At 33.8% G+C, this 15,286-nt stretch overlaps 1 protein-coding gene across 4 annotated transcripts; it reads left to right on the forward strand.

Moving 5' to 3' along the window:
* The first annotated feature begins 3,133 nt into the window (after positions 1–3,133).
* LOC110672879 (purine permease 3) lies at positions 3,134–5,919 on the forward strand. 4 transcript variants are annotated; one of them, XM_021835798.2, is made up of 4 exons: positions 3,134–3,283; positions 3,358–3,514; positions 4,257–5,098; positions 5,415–5,919. In XM_021835798.2, the coding sequence occupies exons 3-4, from the start codon at positions 4,355–4,357 to the stop codon at positions 5,727–5,729; spliced, it is 1,059 nt and encodes a 352-aa protein (XP_021691490.2). In that variant the 5' UTR covers positions 3,134–3,283; positions 3,358–3,514; positions 4,257–4,354; the 3' UTR covers positions 5,730–5,919. The 4 variants fall into 4 exon arrangements, with proteins under 4 accessions (XP_021691490.2, XP_021691493.2, XP_057990004.1 ...); XM_021835801.2 differs by lacking the exon at positions 3,358–3,514 and having other exon boundaries at positions 3,167–3,283; XM_058134021.1 differs by lacking the exon at positions 3,134–3,283 and having other exon boundaries at positions 3,290–3,514.
* Positions 5,920–15,286: the final 9,367 nt, after the last annotated feature.

Here is a 15,286-nt window from a genome sequence, read left to right on the forward strand (position 1 = left end):
AGTGGAGTTGAAAGAAAACTTAACCTTCGAGGAGCAGCCAGTAGCCATAGTGGACTTTCAGATGAGGCAGCTAAGGTAAAAACAGATCCTTATGATTAAGGTTTTGTGGAGGAGCCAATCAGTAGAAGAGTCTACCTGAGAGTTAGAGTAGGACATGCACAAAAAGTATCCGTACTTATTCAATATTTAATCTTGTAATTCTTTATTCTGCATTGTGTAAAATTCGAGGATAAATTTTTTTTTTTTTTTGGGGGGGGGGGGGGGGCGGGAGGTAGGGAGAAAGTAACACTCCTAATTTTTAAATAATTATTTTATATATAAATATAAATATTTTAGTCTAACCTCTCGTGTTGTGGGCTTTGCGTAGGTACTTTCATTTCGTGGCAATTCGACCGTTACCCGGATCTATAATTTCGGGACAAGCAGATAAGTTGCCGGAAGCACTTCCGAACCGGGTCAAAGTTATAGGTTACCCCACCATTTTCAGATGCCCCGGACGCGTTCCAAGCGTTAGAATTGATATAGGTAAACTCGAACTCTGAGTTTCTTCAATTTTATAGTGTTAGATTTAGAATAAAATTTCATAAAATATTCGTGGGTAGTTGAAAAATTATAATTCCTTTTGCGTTAGCTCTATAATATTGTTAAAGACCACGGGATAAAATTTTAGAATTTTTAGAGCTAGCTAGAATGACTTTTGTGAAATATCCATTTTAAACCTTATAATTGAATTGTTAGATTATGTGACATTTGCCTGAGTTGGAGGGCCCAGGAGGGGCCATGTGTTGTTATTGAGATAATGTGTGGCTTTAGAAGTGTGACTTGAACTACTTTGAAGGTCGGGTAGGTCTTAGGTATAGGGGAGGCTCTGCCAGATTTCCAGCATAAATTAGAGTGTCCTTAATTCTTTAAAATTTTGATTTGGGTTAGCATTAATAAATTTATATCATAATTATCTAGGTGATCAAGGTCATCCATCCTTCTCCCTTTAGCTACCGCAGCAGTTTCTGGTCAATTAGTGAGTAGATATTTATTTTATTTATAATTTCAATATTATTATACTTCTGGCATGCTCATGTATCACATATATATATATATATATATATATATATATATATATATATATATAGTTAAGTATTAGGCATGCCCCGTATTGCATTTGTACTTGATGACTACTATTTTAGTTACTGTGTTTTGATAATCTGGAGCTATGTGTGTGTGTCGGCATGCGTGTAGTACGGTGTGATGGATATGGGTAGGACGGACAAATCGGCTTGAGCTAGTCTTGCTTAGGGCTCGGTCTTTTTTGAGGAAGTCGGGGTGAGTACAACTTTGAGTTGATCTTGCTGACCCCCGCATATGGATTATTAAGCGAAAGTCTAGCTCGAGTTGATCTCGCTGGCAGGCCTTGGATTAAGAGAGCTGGGTAAGGGAATCAACTTCCCGTATATGTATGTGTGAGTATAGATTTAACTCAAGTGTGTGAATACTTCAGATAATCTTTGATGTGACTTAATATGATTTGTATAACTAGTGTGAAGATGATGGATTTCATTTCTAAGGGTGTATTAGAATTAGATAGTTATAGAAATTATATGTAAAATGAATAGTTACTCTCTGAGTCGAACACTCACTCCTGTTCACCTTATTTTTCTAGGATATAGGAGGAGTTCTTTTTCAGAATAACATGCCTTTTTCCTCATAGGTTTATTATGAGTTATTTATTTGTGATATATATTTTTTTAAATTTGAAATCTAGAACTTCGCATGTGTTAGCAATATTGTAGATCTTGTTAGAGACAGTGTTAAATTGAGTTTTTGATTTTTCACTGAATGACAAAAAATTTTATGATATATAAATAATTTGTAAATTATGGTAATAGGGTTGAGCTGGGCTCTCCTTGCTTTAGTAGCTGATAATCATTGGGTTGGGTTGACCTGAATTGAAATGAAATATTTTTATTTTATTTTACTTTATATGCATGTTGGGCCTTAGTTTTGAGCCTTGGTTATAGAGTTGAGAATAGTAAAACTCATTACAGATTTCGGGAGTTTTATATCGGCTCAGGTTTTAGTGCCGGTCCGGCCTGTGAGATCTGGTTGTGACATTTATTTTTTTATTATAATATTAAACTAATGATATGTCTTTGTATATTGTATATATAAGTATTTTTATATTTTAATAAGATTAATAAAATTTAAATAATGAAAAATGACTTCCTTTTAAAAAAGTCATTTTTATGAAAAATTACTTAATTTTTATTTTGATTGAGAAAATATTTTTTATTAACTTATTTTTTTAATATCCTAAATATTGAAAAATATGAATTTTTTTTAAAATGTTTTTTATAAAATAAATAGTCTTAAATATCATAATTTAAAAAAATATAAATATATTATTAAAATTATATTTAAAATTTATGTTTCTAATTTATATTTTATATTATATAATAATAAATTAAAATAAAAAATAAAAAGAGTTTCTGTGGGAAAACTCGCCCGCCTCGCTCCCTAATGGGAAAGTTTTTCGCCTCTGACTCTTACCTCTCGGGATAGAGATGGAGCAGCGTTTCTTTCCCAACCCTTCTCATTATCATTTTTATATTATTAATTAGTTTTAATTAATTTTTATTTTAATTGAGAAAATATTTTTTTGTTAACTCATTTTTTTTTTTAAGATCTTAAATATTAAAGAATATGAATTTTTTTTTAAAATATTTTTTATAAAATAAATAAAATCTTAAATATTATAATTTAAAAAAAATATAAATATATTATTAAAATTATATTTAAAACTTATGTTTCTAATTTATATTTTATATTATATAATAATAAATTAAAATAAAAAATAAAAAGAGTTTCTGTGGGAAAACTCGCCCGCCTCGCTTCCTCATGGGAAAGTTCTCGCCTCTGACTCTTACCTCTTGGGATAGAGATGGAGCAGCGATTCTTTCCCAACCCTTCTCATTATCATTTTTATATTATTAATTAGTTTTTATTTAATAATAAATATTAAAATAGATAATTTATTAGAAAAGAAAATTGTTACTGAGCTCTTAATAATAAGTGTCCACGGCCCATTTCCAAATGTCAATTAAAACTACAACCCAACAAGAAAAATTATACGGCCCGCGGCCACTTTGGCTGTTGCCCGCGTTACAGTACCACAAAGTGTCACAGAGCTCCTAGCAATACGTGTCCCTCAAACGGCAGGGTGTTCTGCAACCAGCTCCTCCTCTCAAGGCTAATATTAAAAACTGCAAGTTCCATAAAATAATTCAAGGTATAGGCTTTTGGGTCTTGATTGTTACGTCGTTTCTTGCTTTGTATGAAATTGCTTTCTGCTATCTTCTTTAGGTGAGGAGTTGCATGGATTTTCATATACTGCTACTTTCTTCGGCTACCACATAATTTGCTAGGACTGTCTTCTTTCAAAAATGGGCTTTGGGTTCTTATTCTTCTGGGGTTCTTTGATTTTGAGGTGGTGGGAGCCTAGAAAATCTTGTTCAAAGAGGTAACTTTATGATTCTTTTTCTTGTATAACTGCAAAACCATTAATGTTTAGTTTCCTAACTGTTCAATATTAGCCTTTTTTTTTTTCCTACTGCCTTGATCTCCATTAATCTCAGCCACCACTATTAGTGATGTTTCCGAGTATAGTAAATTTGGATCAATCATATGGCTGAAATGGGGATAAATGAAATTTCATTCATCTGAATTCTGAAGAGGGATGGTATTTATGTAAGTTCTTATGTGATGATCTGTTAGAAGGTGATTTTGGAAGGGTCAAATCTCCAAAGATTCCTAATAATCTTTATTATGGTTACATTAAGATTTGAAATTTATTGTCTTATCTGGTATTCAAGAATTTGTATAATCGCCTTGCGTTTTCCGAGGAAGACGATATTCATCTCCGCTTTTTAAGACAATCATACCACCACTGTGGGAAAATTCCCCTTTGAACAATCCAATGGTAAATGAATAAAAAAGAAAAAAAAATCCAATAAAGTGTTCAAAATCAATTATCCATTGGAAATAATCTATTTCTCTTTCTAGTCCAAATGAAGCTTACTGATTGGGCATGTAACCCAAAACCTGGAAATTACTCATAGATTATCTGCGGCGGTAACCCTGCAACTCCTGCTTCCTGAAGTAAACATGATATAAATCAATGTAAATTTAGCAAGCCTTATTTTTATATCCTGCAAGCATTTTGATGTCTCCATGTTCCATACTTAATTTGTGTGTTTAAATAGGTACAAATAAGCCTGTTATAGAGAACTTTTGCAATATCGCTGTCAGGATCCATTCTGTGAATTGTGCTTCATGAGAGAGCGGATACTGGCTTGCAAAGATGGAGACCGACATTAGTAATAACCAAGTATCAAGTGAAGAAGAGAAGATGAGCAGATCCCTGAAGAAATTCCTGCTCGTATTGAACGGTGCAATGTTGGGGATAGGCAATTGCGGAGGTCCACTCATCCAGCGGCTCTACTTCTTGAAAGGTGGTAAGGGTGTCTGGATATCATGCTTTCTGCAGACAGCTGGTTGGCCATTTATCATATTTCCTCTCTCTGTTTCATACTTGTATCGTCGAAGGAAAAAGGGTTCCAGGACCAAGCTTTTCTATATTAGCCCGCACCTCTTCTTAGCTTGTGCTGTTATAGGTGTTCTTACTGGCTTTGATGATTTTCTTGCTGCCAGTGGTGTTTCTCTTCTACCCGTCACTACTTATTCTCTTATAATTGCTACCCAACTGGGCTTTACTGCTGGATTTGCTTATATTTTGGTCAAGCAAAAGTTCACACCTTTTACCATTAATGCAATTTTCTTATTGTCAATTGGAGCTGTTGTCCTAGTCCTCCATGCTAGTTCTGATCGCCCTGCTCATGAAACTGACAAACAGTACATTATGGGGTTTTTAATGACGCTTGGAGCTTCAGTGCTTTATGGGTTTGTGCTACCCTTGATCGAGTTGACATATAAGAAAGCAAAGCAGACCATTACTTACACTCTAGTTATGGAGATGCAGATGGTTTTGTCTTTCTTCGCTACTGCAGTCTGCATCATTGGGATGCTTGTGCACAAGGATTTTGCGGTTTCCTCTCTCTCTCTCTCTCTCTCTCTCTCTCTCACACACACACACACACACACACACACACACAAGCTTACATATATATTCAAAACGTGTTTTCAATGGAAGTTTCTTTTGATAAAACAATACTCATCCTCTAGTTCAATTTCAATATCATAACATAGAATAGGATATGAAATCATAATTGGCGAAAATTTCATATATCTGAACTTGAGGCTTCCATACATATCAAATGGTTACCTTAGCATTATGATAATTTTGAATATCATTTAAGACTGAAATCTAAAATAGATATTTTAAGTGGCATGGCTTGATGCAGGCAATTCCAAGAGAGGCAAGAGACTTTGAGCTTGGGAGAGCAAAATATTACGTGGTAATGGTGTGTACTGCAGTGTTTTGGCAATTCTTCTTCATGGGAGCAGTCGGTGTTATTTTCTGTCATTCCTCGTTGCTCTCTGGTATTATAATTTCTGGTCTGCTGCCTGTGACAGAGGCTTTAGCTGTGTTGTTCTACCACGAAAAATTACGAGTTGAGAAAGTGATTTCTCTTGTTTTGTCGCTCTGGGGCTTCATTTCTTACTTCTATGGTGAGCTCCGGCAAATCAAGAAACTTAGAATCAGGCTTCAACATTAGGAGAAGTTTAATTATATGTTGAATGTATATGTAATAAGTGCTTGTATATATTTGTTACCAAGTTTCTGATTGAGAGACAATTGTTGTCAAGTGACCAGGCCTGATTTAGAAGTTCTGTTCAACTGAAATTTTTAACTGCTTGAAAAACTGACATGAAATAAGAGAGTTGCTTCTTTACAGCGTTTTGCTATTTTGATTGTGCGCAGTATTGCTTTTGTTTTGTTTATGTCGGCTCTGATCATAATTTGGTGCTGTTACTTTTTGTGGATTTTGGGATTAAAAACTTGTAAGATTACCCTTCAATTACATTAGTGGACCACTACTGTACCAAGTTGATATCTATAACAAAATATTGATATACAAAAACATTAAGAGCTGAGAATTCCCATCAGCCATTGAATTGCAGGATTTTTTTAACATCAGCAAACAGAAGGTATTACAGAAATTTCTAAACATATATAATCAGATCACTACAGCTTAATGCTAGGAGCTAAGGTATCCAGGAATATTCATTGCTCCAAAAACAATAGCAAACATGCCTCCACTTAAGCTAAGTTCAACTGTAAAAGTTCAAGAAAGATTTACATGTATCTCCAGGGAAGTAGAAAGCAGGCCTCTAGGACACTGGTCCAAGAAAGTCACCCTCCAAACTAGCCAATGCCTGAAGCTCCCATCAAGCCACTTTGTTCCAATAACAATGAATCTAACCACCTCATCTTTTTCAATCTTTGACGTCTTCTCATCCTGAAAGACTGGATTCTCTCCTGGCACATAATGGTAATCTGGCGCCTACCGATAAAACAGCCAGGTTTTCCTTTAATGCTATTACGTATAATTTTAAACGAATCATGTTCATATTAAGTGATAATTTTTTTTAAAGTTAATTAAATTAAATTTATTAATAATAATTTTTTCAAAAAATAGTCAAATTAAATTTATTAATATTTGTTGAATTTCATATAGCATTTGTGACATATTAATTTTTCACACCTTAACCAATTTTGACCTTTTAAATATATACAATAATAAATTATTCGTGATATCTTATATGTTTGTAATATGATAAAACTAGGAAATTAACAATGCTAATAAATGTGACTATTAATAATTTCAATAGATAAATAATTTTATTTTATATATTTTTTAATTTTAATTCATAAAAATTAAATAATGTCTTAAATTTTTTATTAATTATTTCATATTTTATTTTTATAAATTTCATTTTTTACTAATTATATAATTTTTATATTTTTATTATTTTTTATTTCTCAAAATTTTTAATAAAAAAATAATATAATAAAAAACTAAATATTGTGAAAAAAAAGAAAATTATATATATATATATATATATATATATATATATATATATATATATATATATATATATATATATATATTGTAACTTATAACAATGACTACTTATCATAGGATTAAGAGAATAATTATTAAATAATTTGTAACTAACATATACATAATTGAAGAATTAATAACTTAATTATATCTTGAAGCAATTAAATAATTAATTAATAAAAAATATGAAAAATTTAATAAAATTAAATAAATTATATTTCATATATAAATTGTCACTTTGCATAATTTCATAATTTACACTGCAACATCGAAAAAACTTGTGTGATATATATATATATATATATATATTAAATAAAAATATTTTTATTTTTATTTTTTATTAAAAATAATATAATAATTTATAAATAATAAATTTATTCAAATATTGAATTTTGATATTTATTTATTGAAAAAATAATCATTTAATCATAAAAATTTAGTAATGATAATAATAATCTAAATCTATATAAATATAAAGTAGAGAGATTTTTCCTTATTGCTATCAAGTGGTATTCTAAATTTTAGTACTGCCATGTGGCACAATAAATGTCACGACCCAACCTATGGGCTGAACCGGTACTAGGACCTGGGCCAGCATAAAGCCCTGGAGGCACGTAGTAAGCTTTACTGTTCTCAAACCCATGACTAGGCCCACAATTTAGGCCCAATAAGCATATAAAATAATTTAAATTAAAATGTTATAATTGTATTTTGGGCCAACTTAATCCAGTAATTATCAGAAACTAAAATTAGGGGAGCCCAGCTCAACCCTGTTACCTCATTTACAAATTGTTTAAATACCACGCAAATCTTCATTTATTAATCTCAAAATTTTAAATTAACACGATTTCTAATAAAGTTCACACTATTACTAACACATGCGGAGTTCTAGATTTCAAATTTTGAAAAATAATAAAACAATTAAATATCAACGTTAAACATGCAAGGAAGAAAGCAGGTTGCTCTGTAAAAGAACTCCTCCTGTAGCCTGGAAAAATAGGTGAACAGGAGTGAGCGTTCGACTCAAAGAGTAAAATATCAATTTTAACCATAATCTCTATAACTATCTAAAACTAATGCACCCTGTAGAGTGAAATGCAACAACAGCAAAAATTTCACATCATAACATCAAAAAGGTAATTTGGAGCACTCACACACCCAGTAATATCAATCATAATATATGGGAGCCGATCCCCTATACAGCTCTCTTAAATCCAACCTGTGCCAGCGAAGAACTCAAGCCGGACTTTCGCTTAATAAACCAAATCGGGGTCTCAGCGAAGAACTCAAGCCGTGTCTACCCCGAAGGACCGGGTCCCAACGAAGATCTCAAGCCGTGTCTACCCGTCCTGTCCATAGCCAACACTATACCACACACACGCCAACTCACGCACACTGCTCCAAATTACCACAACAACATCCATGGCACTTTAACAATTATGAATGCAACATAAAATGTGCCTAGTGTTTAATTACATAAATACATATTTATAAGTGAAGCATGGGCATGCTTGAACATATAATAATATCGAAATTATAATTAAAATTAATATTTTACTAACAGTACACCGATGACTATTGTGGCTGCTGGATGCAGAAAAATAGCTGACCTCGATCACCTCATAATTAAATTATAAATTTATTAGTACTAAGTTAGAATAAAACTCTAAAGAGGCAATATATAGCCTAATTTATGCCGGAAATCCGGCCGAGTTTCCCCTATACTTGGAACCTACCCAACCTGCAAAAAGGCTCAAATAACACTTCTAAATTCAACTCATATTCATCATAATTATATGGCCCCTCCTGGGCCCTCAAAACCAAGCAATACTCAAAACCTTAAAAATTACGTTTTAGTCCCTATAATTGACATTTTACAAAAATCCACTCAAACAAGCTCTAAAAATTCTAAAATTTTACCCCGCGGTCCTTAACAATATTATAAGGCTATTGCAAAATGAATTGTAATTTTCTACTCACCCATGAATATTTTACTCAAAAATATTACTCAATTTCATAAGTTTCCAACAGCTAACATATTCTTAATTCAACCCAATTTAATATTCACATATTTAAACCTCCACCCTCAAGCTTCAACCAATCATATAAAATTTAAATATCTTAATTTCAAATAATCTTATATGCCCATATGCTAAAAATCTAACTAAAATTCATCTATATTTTTCAAAAATATTCTACAATTACTCAAAAATTCAACAAGCACCATAGAATATCCCCAAATAATTTTACTTTCATCGTATATTTTTCTTAGAATTTTTCTCCAATTTTTCCTGTTTAAGAAACACTGCATTTATGCTCCACAGACAGAGAAATAATGAAAATAGTCTTACCCGAAGTTTATCTGTGTCTCAAAAATTCCAAAAATTTATGAGGAAGCCTCTGGAAGTTGAATCATCTCCATAGCCCACCGGAGCCACCGCCGGAACCACCACGCACGGTGGCCGGCCGCTGGTCGTCGGCGACATTTGCTGGATCCGATCATACCATCATGTTCCTCTCCTCTTCCTCAGTCCATAGGTGGTCTCGGATCGTCGATCCAACGGTCGGATCGTCGTAGATCTGACGAAAAAGCTTGAAAAACTCGAAATTTCTCTCATCCATATCTCACTCATCCGACCTCCATTTGCTGCAAAATTGGTATCAAAAGAAAGCTCTCGGAACAAGCTTTCCAACGCCACTTGAATCGCCTCGATCGGACGTCTGATGAAGCCGCAATCGCGCCGGAAAGCCACTGCCCACTGTGCGCGCGTTTTCTCTCTCTTCTCCCTCTCTTGCCGCCGTTTTTGGTGGTTCTGGCCGTCGCCGGAAGGTCGCCAGCTGGATGGGGAGCCGCTTGGGAGGTCACCGGAGAAAGAAAGAAGAAGAAGAGAGGGGAGGAGAGGAGAGAAGGGAAAATGGGGGGGGGGGGGTCCTCCTCATGTTTTTTTTTTTTGAACTTTTTTTTTTTTTAAATATTGACAGTGACAGTGGAAATCCACTGTCACATTCCAAAGTCAAATCATTTTATTTTATTTTTTTTTTCTGGCTGTTACATTCTTCCCCCCTTAAGAAAAATCCGTCCTCAAATTTTCAAATAAATAAAGAAATAAGGAAAAAGAAGATTATTGAAACAAGTGCAATCATTACTCCTCCAGCTATGCAGAGATTGGTAAAACATTTATTCTTCAAACTCTTCGTATATTATATATGACATTCTACCGCTCTCTGATTCTACCATAGTATCCTATTTGTCATCATCTCTTTCTAGAGGGCTTTTATCTTGTAACTATTCATTGATCATTTTTCTGACATTTCAAGTATGCGCTATACCTCACTGTTTTTTACTTGATGTCTCATAACTTCAATCAACTTTGGTGCTTATCTCACTTTTATTACGTCCTAATGTGTCTCTTGGTGACTTCAGTCCTCATTCCTTTGTTTCGATAATCTCGGTTTTCCCAAAACATGACTTATATTCCTTATCCTAAGGCATCCTATGAGTAGCTTTCCTGTAGCACCTAATCTAGGCATCTTGTTCGAGATCTTTACTCTTCTTATGACCTCAGTAGTCAATACCTATAAATCTTCTCACTCCCATGATACTTCAAATTTTTAATCTCTTTTGTGTCATTACTAAGGTACTTAGACCAACCTCTGTCCATCTTATGTAACTAGTTAGGTAGAGTCTCCTCCAAGGGCCAAGTGTATCATTTATCAACATTGGAAAGTAAACTGGGTCTCTCCTTCTAGGTAACAAAAGTGTTTATATTCCCTGACAACTCAATCCAATGCGACTTTATCAATTCTCACTCCTTCTCTGGAATGGAAATATCTAGACTTCTTCCTATAGCTTCTTAGTATGTGGCCTACTCTGACACATTGGCACTCAGATCGAGGCTCTACTACTCCTTTAATCTATCATCTCATAATAACTTATTTTAAACATCTCTTAGTGTGTTCCTAGCATACCTATTCCTCCTTATCCTCATCATTATAACTAGCTCTATCGAGCTTTCTTCCTATCCTTTGGATATTATCCACTTCCTTTTTCCTATTTTTACTATTATTAATATCTTTTCGACCTGCTGTACTTATTCATTAATCTTAGTCCTATTTCACCCTTATACCTTTTTCCTTCAAAGATGTCTATCCCATTATCAACTTTAACTTTCTTTTTATTTCTTAGTCTTATCTTGATTACTAGTTCCATTACTTCAAGAATTCTAACCTTACGATTTACTTCTACCAGCACATTCTTCACCTTATGTAACACTTACAATTACCCATAGAAATTTCTTTTTGTATCTCCTTTTCCCAACTTACCTATCAGAATATTATTATTCCCTACCAGCCTTAGTAGGAAATTGCTCATCCTGGATGGATAGGAGCTCTAGAAACTATAAGTTCCATCTGAACTAACACGGCTGTGGGAAATGTGAGCCATGCCTTAATTCTAAACAAAATACTTCGTGTGTTCATTCTCATTAATATAATTACATATACTGCCTATAGCTTTCCAAACTTCAGCCTCAACTTTTCCCCTTAGCAACAATTCTATTCACTGTAACTCATCAGCAATTAGCACTTCCTCCAGCTTATAGTTCAAAAGGGTTGTAAGCCCTAGTAACTAGCTCGATTTAACTCCTGTTATTACTTTGATCGTCCTTTCATACTTAACACTAAGTATGCACTTATTGTCATCCTTATATCAGGAAATTGTGTATGGATCGGTGGCCACCAAACTCTTAAATAACTAGGTCTCCTTGACTCAGTTTCTGTTCCTTATATAACGCTCTAAAATCAAAAGCACAAGCTAAATTTGAAAAGAAAGAAAAATATCCTCTTATATTCAACTACGCCCGATTGTCCATATAATAATGGTTAACCTATGTTCCTTGGTCTTTCTCTTTAAATTTCGTCATCTCTTAACACAATTGTGCTCTACCTATAAGGTATCATCTGCATGAACACTTTACCGTACCATTGTCCTTCCTGACATAATATTTTATAATTTATTAACTTTACTTATACTCGACCTATGATTTATATCTATCATCGTTTATATTGTGCCCTTAACTTTTGTTGATTCCTGAAAGATTTCTCTAATTCCACCCTTATCTATGGTCATTAATTTGATCCTTGAACTTTCTAGTGATTTATAACCACCCAGACTTGTCACTTCTCGTTCTACCGCTACTGTTGTTCTATCGTTATTGCTTCACTGCAAAGTGATTCTGTTGGTCACACTAAAAATGTTTGCCTGACATTTATAATGAACCTCTAACTACTTTTTCACTATCTCAAAAGTCTAACCTGAAGCCTCTGTGTCATTATCTATCATTCTTTTCCTCTCATCATACCTATTTGATCCCTTAGATTGACTTTTATTCAACTTACTACTTACTCACTTCTCTTTCTGTACCTAATTAGGTAGTCCGGAATACCATCACACACCTTCTAGCATTTACTCATTATTATTGTATTCCATACCTCCATCACTGTTCTCACTAATGTGGTACCATTTTGGGTTTTCCATCCTCGTCATTCTCCTTGCCAAGAATAACACTTAGTCTACCCTATATCTTAACTTTTTTCCTTTTGTTACGCGCCCTTCAGGTTGTCCTTTCATTTATTTCCTTTTTCTTACCCAAAATAGAACTTGACTATTCTATCCCTGGTTCCATTCTTCTTCCTAACATGACAGCTGTACCTGCTAACTATATCTTTCAGAGTCTCTACCACGTTATCACATATCTGTGCTACTCAGATTTGGTCCTTTGACCATTCTAGTTAGTACTTCCACTGGCATTTAGATTATATTGCATCTGCAATCAATTGTCCAAACCTTCATTCTGCACTTTTTATGTCCATTGGCCTTCTATAATTTATCTTCGTTAATTTATTTCTCTTAACTATTATAATTAGATTATACTATTGTTTTGAACAATATGAAGTTCGAAAGGAACTCAGGAAATTGCAGTCATACCTTTATCGTATGATTTCTATTCTTATCCTTTAGCTTACATAATACCCTTACTACCTTGAGAACTGATTCTATATTAATTTTATTTATTTGTTATTATTATTATGATTATTATTATTATTATTATTATTATTATTATTATTATTATTATTATTATTATTATTATTATTATTATTATTATTATTATTATTATTATTTTCTATGTTTACTCAATTAGCCAAAACTTAAGATTCCGAGCACCCAAACCCGTCATCCAATTTAAAGGATTTACATCCATCTTGATCTGATTATATATGATTTCTATAATAAAACTTGTATCCTCTGCAGGATACCCGAGCCAACTACTCTCTACCACACTCTACAGTCCCATCTGGGGCACTATTTTGTTGGTCAACATTATTAGTAATAACTTTCGATTCCTTCTGAAAAGATAGGACTATACCCTAACTTACTGCAATAAAGGTACTACATTTACCACCTTGCCCAAAACCATGTCAAATTAATGTCTCTTTTATCATATCATAGCTCTGTGAATCATCAATTCATAGTTTTGACCTTCCCTAGGTAGTAGTGTTGTACTTTATTCCATACTGATACACACAAGGTGTACTATTCTCACTAAACTCTAAGCAAAATGTTTGTCATACTGTAAAAACCATTCAAAATTCCATACCGAAGACTAAATGGTCTCACTCTATAGGTGTCATCTTTACTTTGCCACTAGTCTGAAACCTCTGGTCTGATTGTAACTCTTAATGCAACTCTAGCTCATGCTAGGGTAACTGAGTCACTGACTCTAGTTATCACCCAACTGTGACCTTTCAATATTCTAACTCTAGACTCCTAACCAGGAGTTCCCAACTCCTCTGCAAACATAGAACTCTGTTCTGGCATAACTGTACCAAAATAGAAGCCATCCGCAAACACCCTCATTATGGAGCACCACGGGGATGCACGCAGCTCTACACAATAATCTCATGTCGGTACTGTAATCTGCAGCTTACAGAGCAGACATCGAGAACATTATATAGTTACTACAATACGTCCCGACATACTAGGTCTCCTAATCTCTTATCTCTCTTGAATCTATTATTATCATAAACTTATTCTGACTGGGTCATCCACTGATGACTGCCAGCAGTGGTATCCGCATCCTTATCTAGGGCAACTGTACTTTCTAAACTCACCTTTATGTACTCGTGCCTTGCACGAAATGGGCACACCATTTAAACCCATACAGACAGAAATATAGTATTTATTGGAGTACGTGTCCTCATGACAAACCTCAATATGTCTGCTAACTCTATTTCACGTTTCTATGTACTCCACGAAAACCAAGACACTAACTGAGGTACTCTTATATTTCCCGAGGTATAACGCAGAATCTAGAAACAAAGAATTACAGAAAAAGACAAAACAGAATCCTATACTCCCCATGTAACATCCTAACAAGACTCTTTTTACACTCCCAATTATATTATTTCCCATGAATCTAGAGCCTAAGCTCTGATACCAACTTTGTCACGACCCAACCTATGGGCCAGACCGGCACTAAGACCTAGGCCAGCATAAAGCCCCCGAGGCCCGTAGTAAGCCTTACTGTTCTCAAACCGATGACTAGGCCCACAATTTAGGCCCAATAAGCATATAAAATAATTTAAATTAAAATGTTATAATTGTATTTTGGGCCAACTTAATCCAGTAATTATCAGAAACTAAAATTAGGGGAGCCCAGCTCAACCCTGTTACCTCATTTACAAATTGATTAAATACCATGGAAATCTTCATTTGTTAATCTCAAAATTTTAAATTAATACGATTTCTAATAAGGTTCACACTATTACTAACACATGCGGAGTTCTTGATTTCAAATTTTGAAAAATAATAAAACAATTAAATAATCAACGTTAAACCTGCAAGGAAAAAAGCAGGTTGCTCTGTAAAAGAACTCCTCCTGTAGCCTGGAAAAATAAGTGAACAGGAGTGAGCGTTCGACTCAGAGAGTAAAATATCAATTTTAACCATAATCTCTATAACTATCTAAAACTAATGCACCCTGTAGAGTGAAATGCAACAACAGCAAAAATTTCACATCATAACATCAAAAAGGTAATTTGGAGCACTCACACACCCAGTAATATTAATCATAATATATGGGAGCTGATCCCCTATACGGCTCTCTTAAATCCAACCTGTGCCAGCGAAGAACTCAAGCCGGACTTTC

Source organism: Hevea brasiliensis, chromosome 14 (assembly GCF_030052815.1).
Source record: "Hevea brasiliensis isolate MT/VB/25A 57/8 chromosome 14, ASM3005281v1, whole genome shotgun sequence".
In the NCBI taxonomy this organism is placed as follows: Eukaryota; Viridiplantae; Streptophyta; class Magnoliopsida; order Malpighiales; family Euphorbiaceae; genus Hevea; species Hevea brasiliensis.

Bases quoted from the DNA above. Each gene is read 5' to 3' on its own strand.
- LOC110672879 (XM_021835798.2), top strand. From the start codon at position 4,355: ATGGAGACCGACATTAGTAATAACCAAGTATCAAGTGAAGAAGAGAAG. The intron at 5,099-5,414 runs GTTTCCTCTCTC...GGCTTGATGCAG, and splicing joins TTGTGCACAAGGATTTTGCG to GCAATTCCAAGAGAGGCAAG.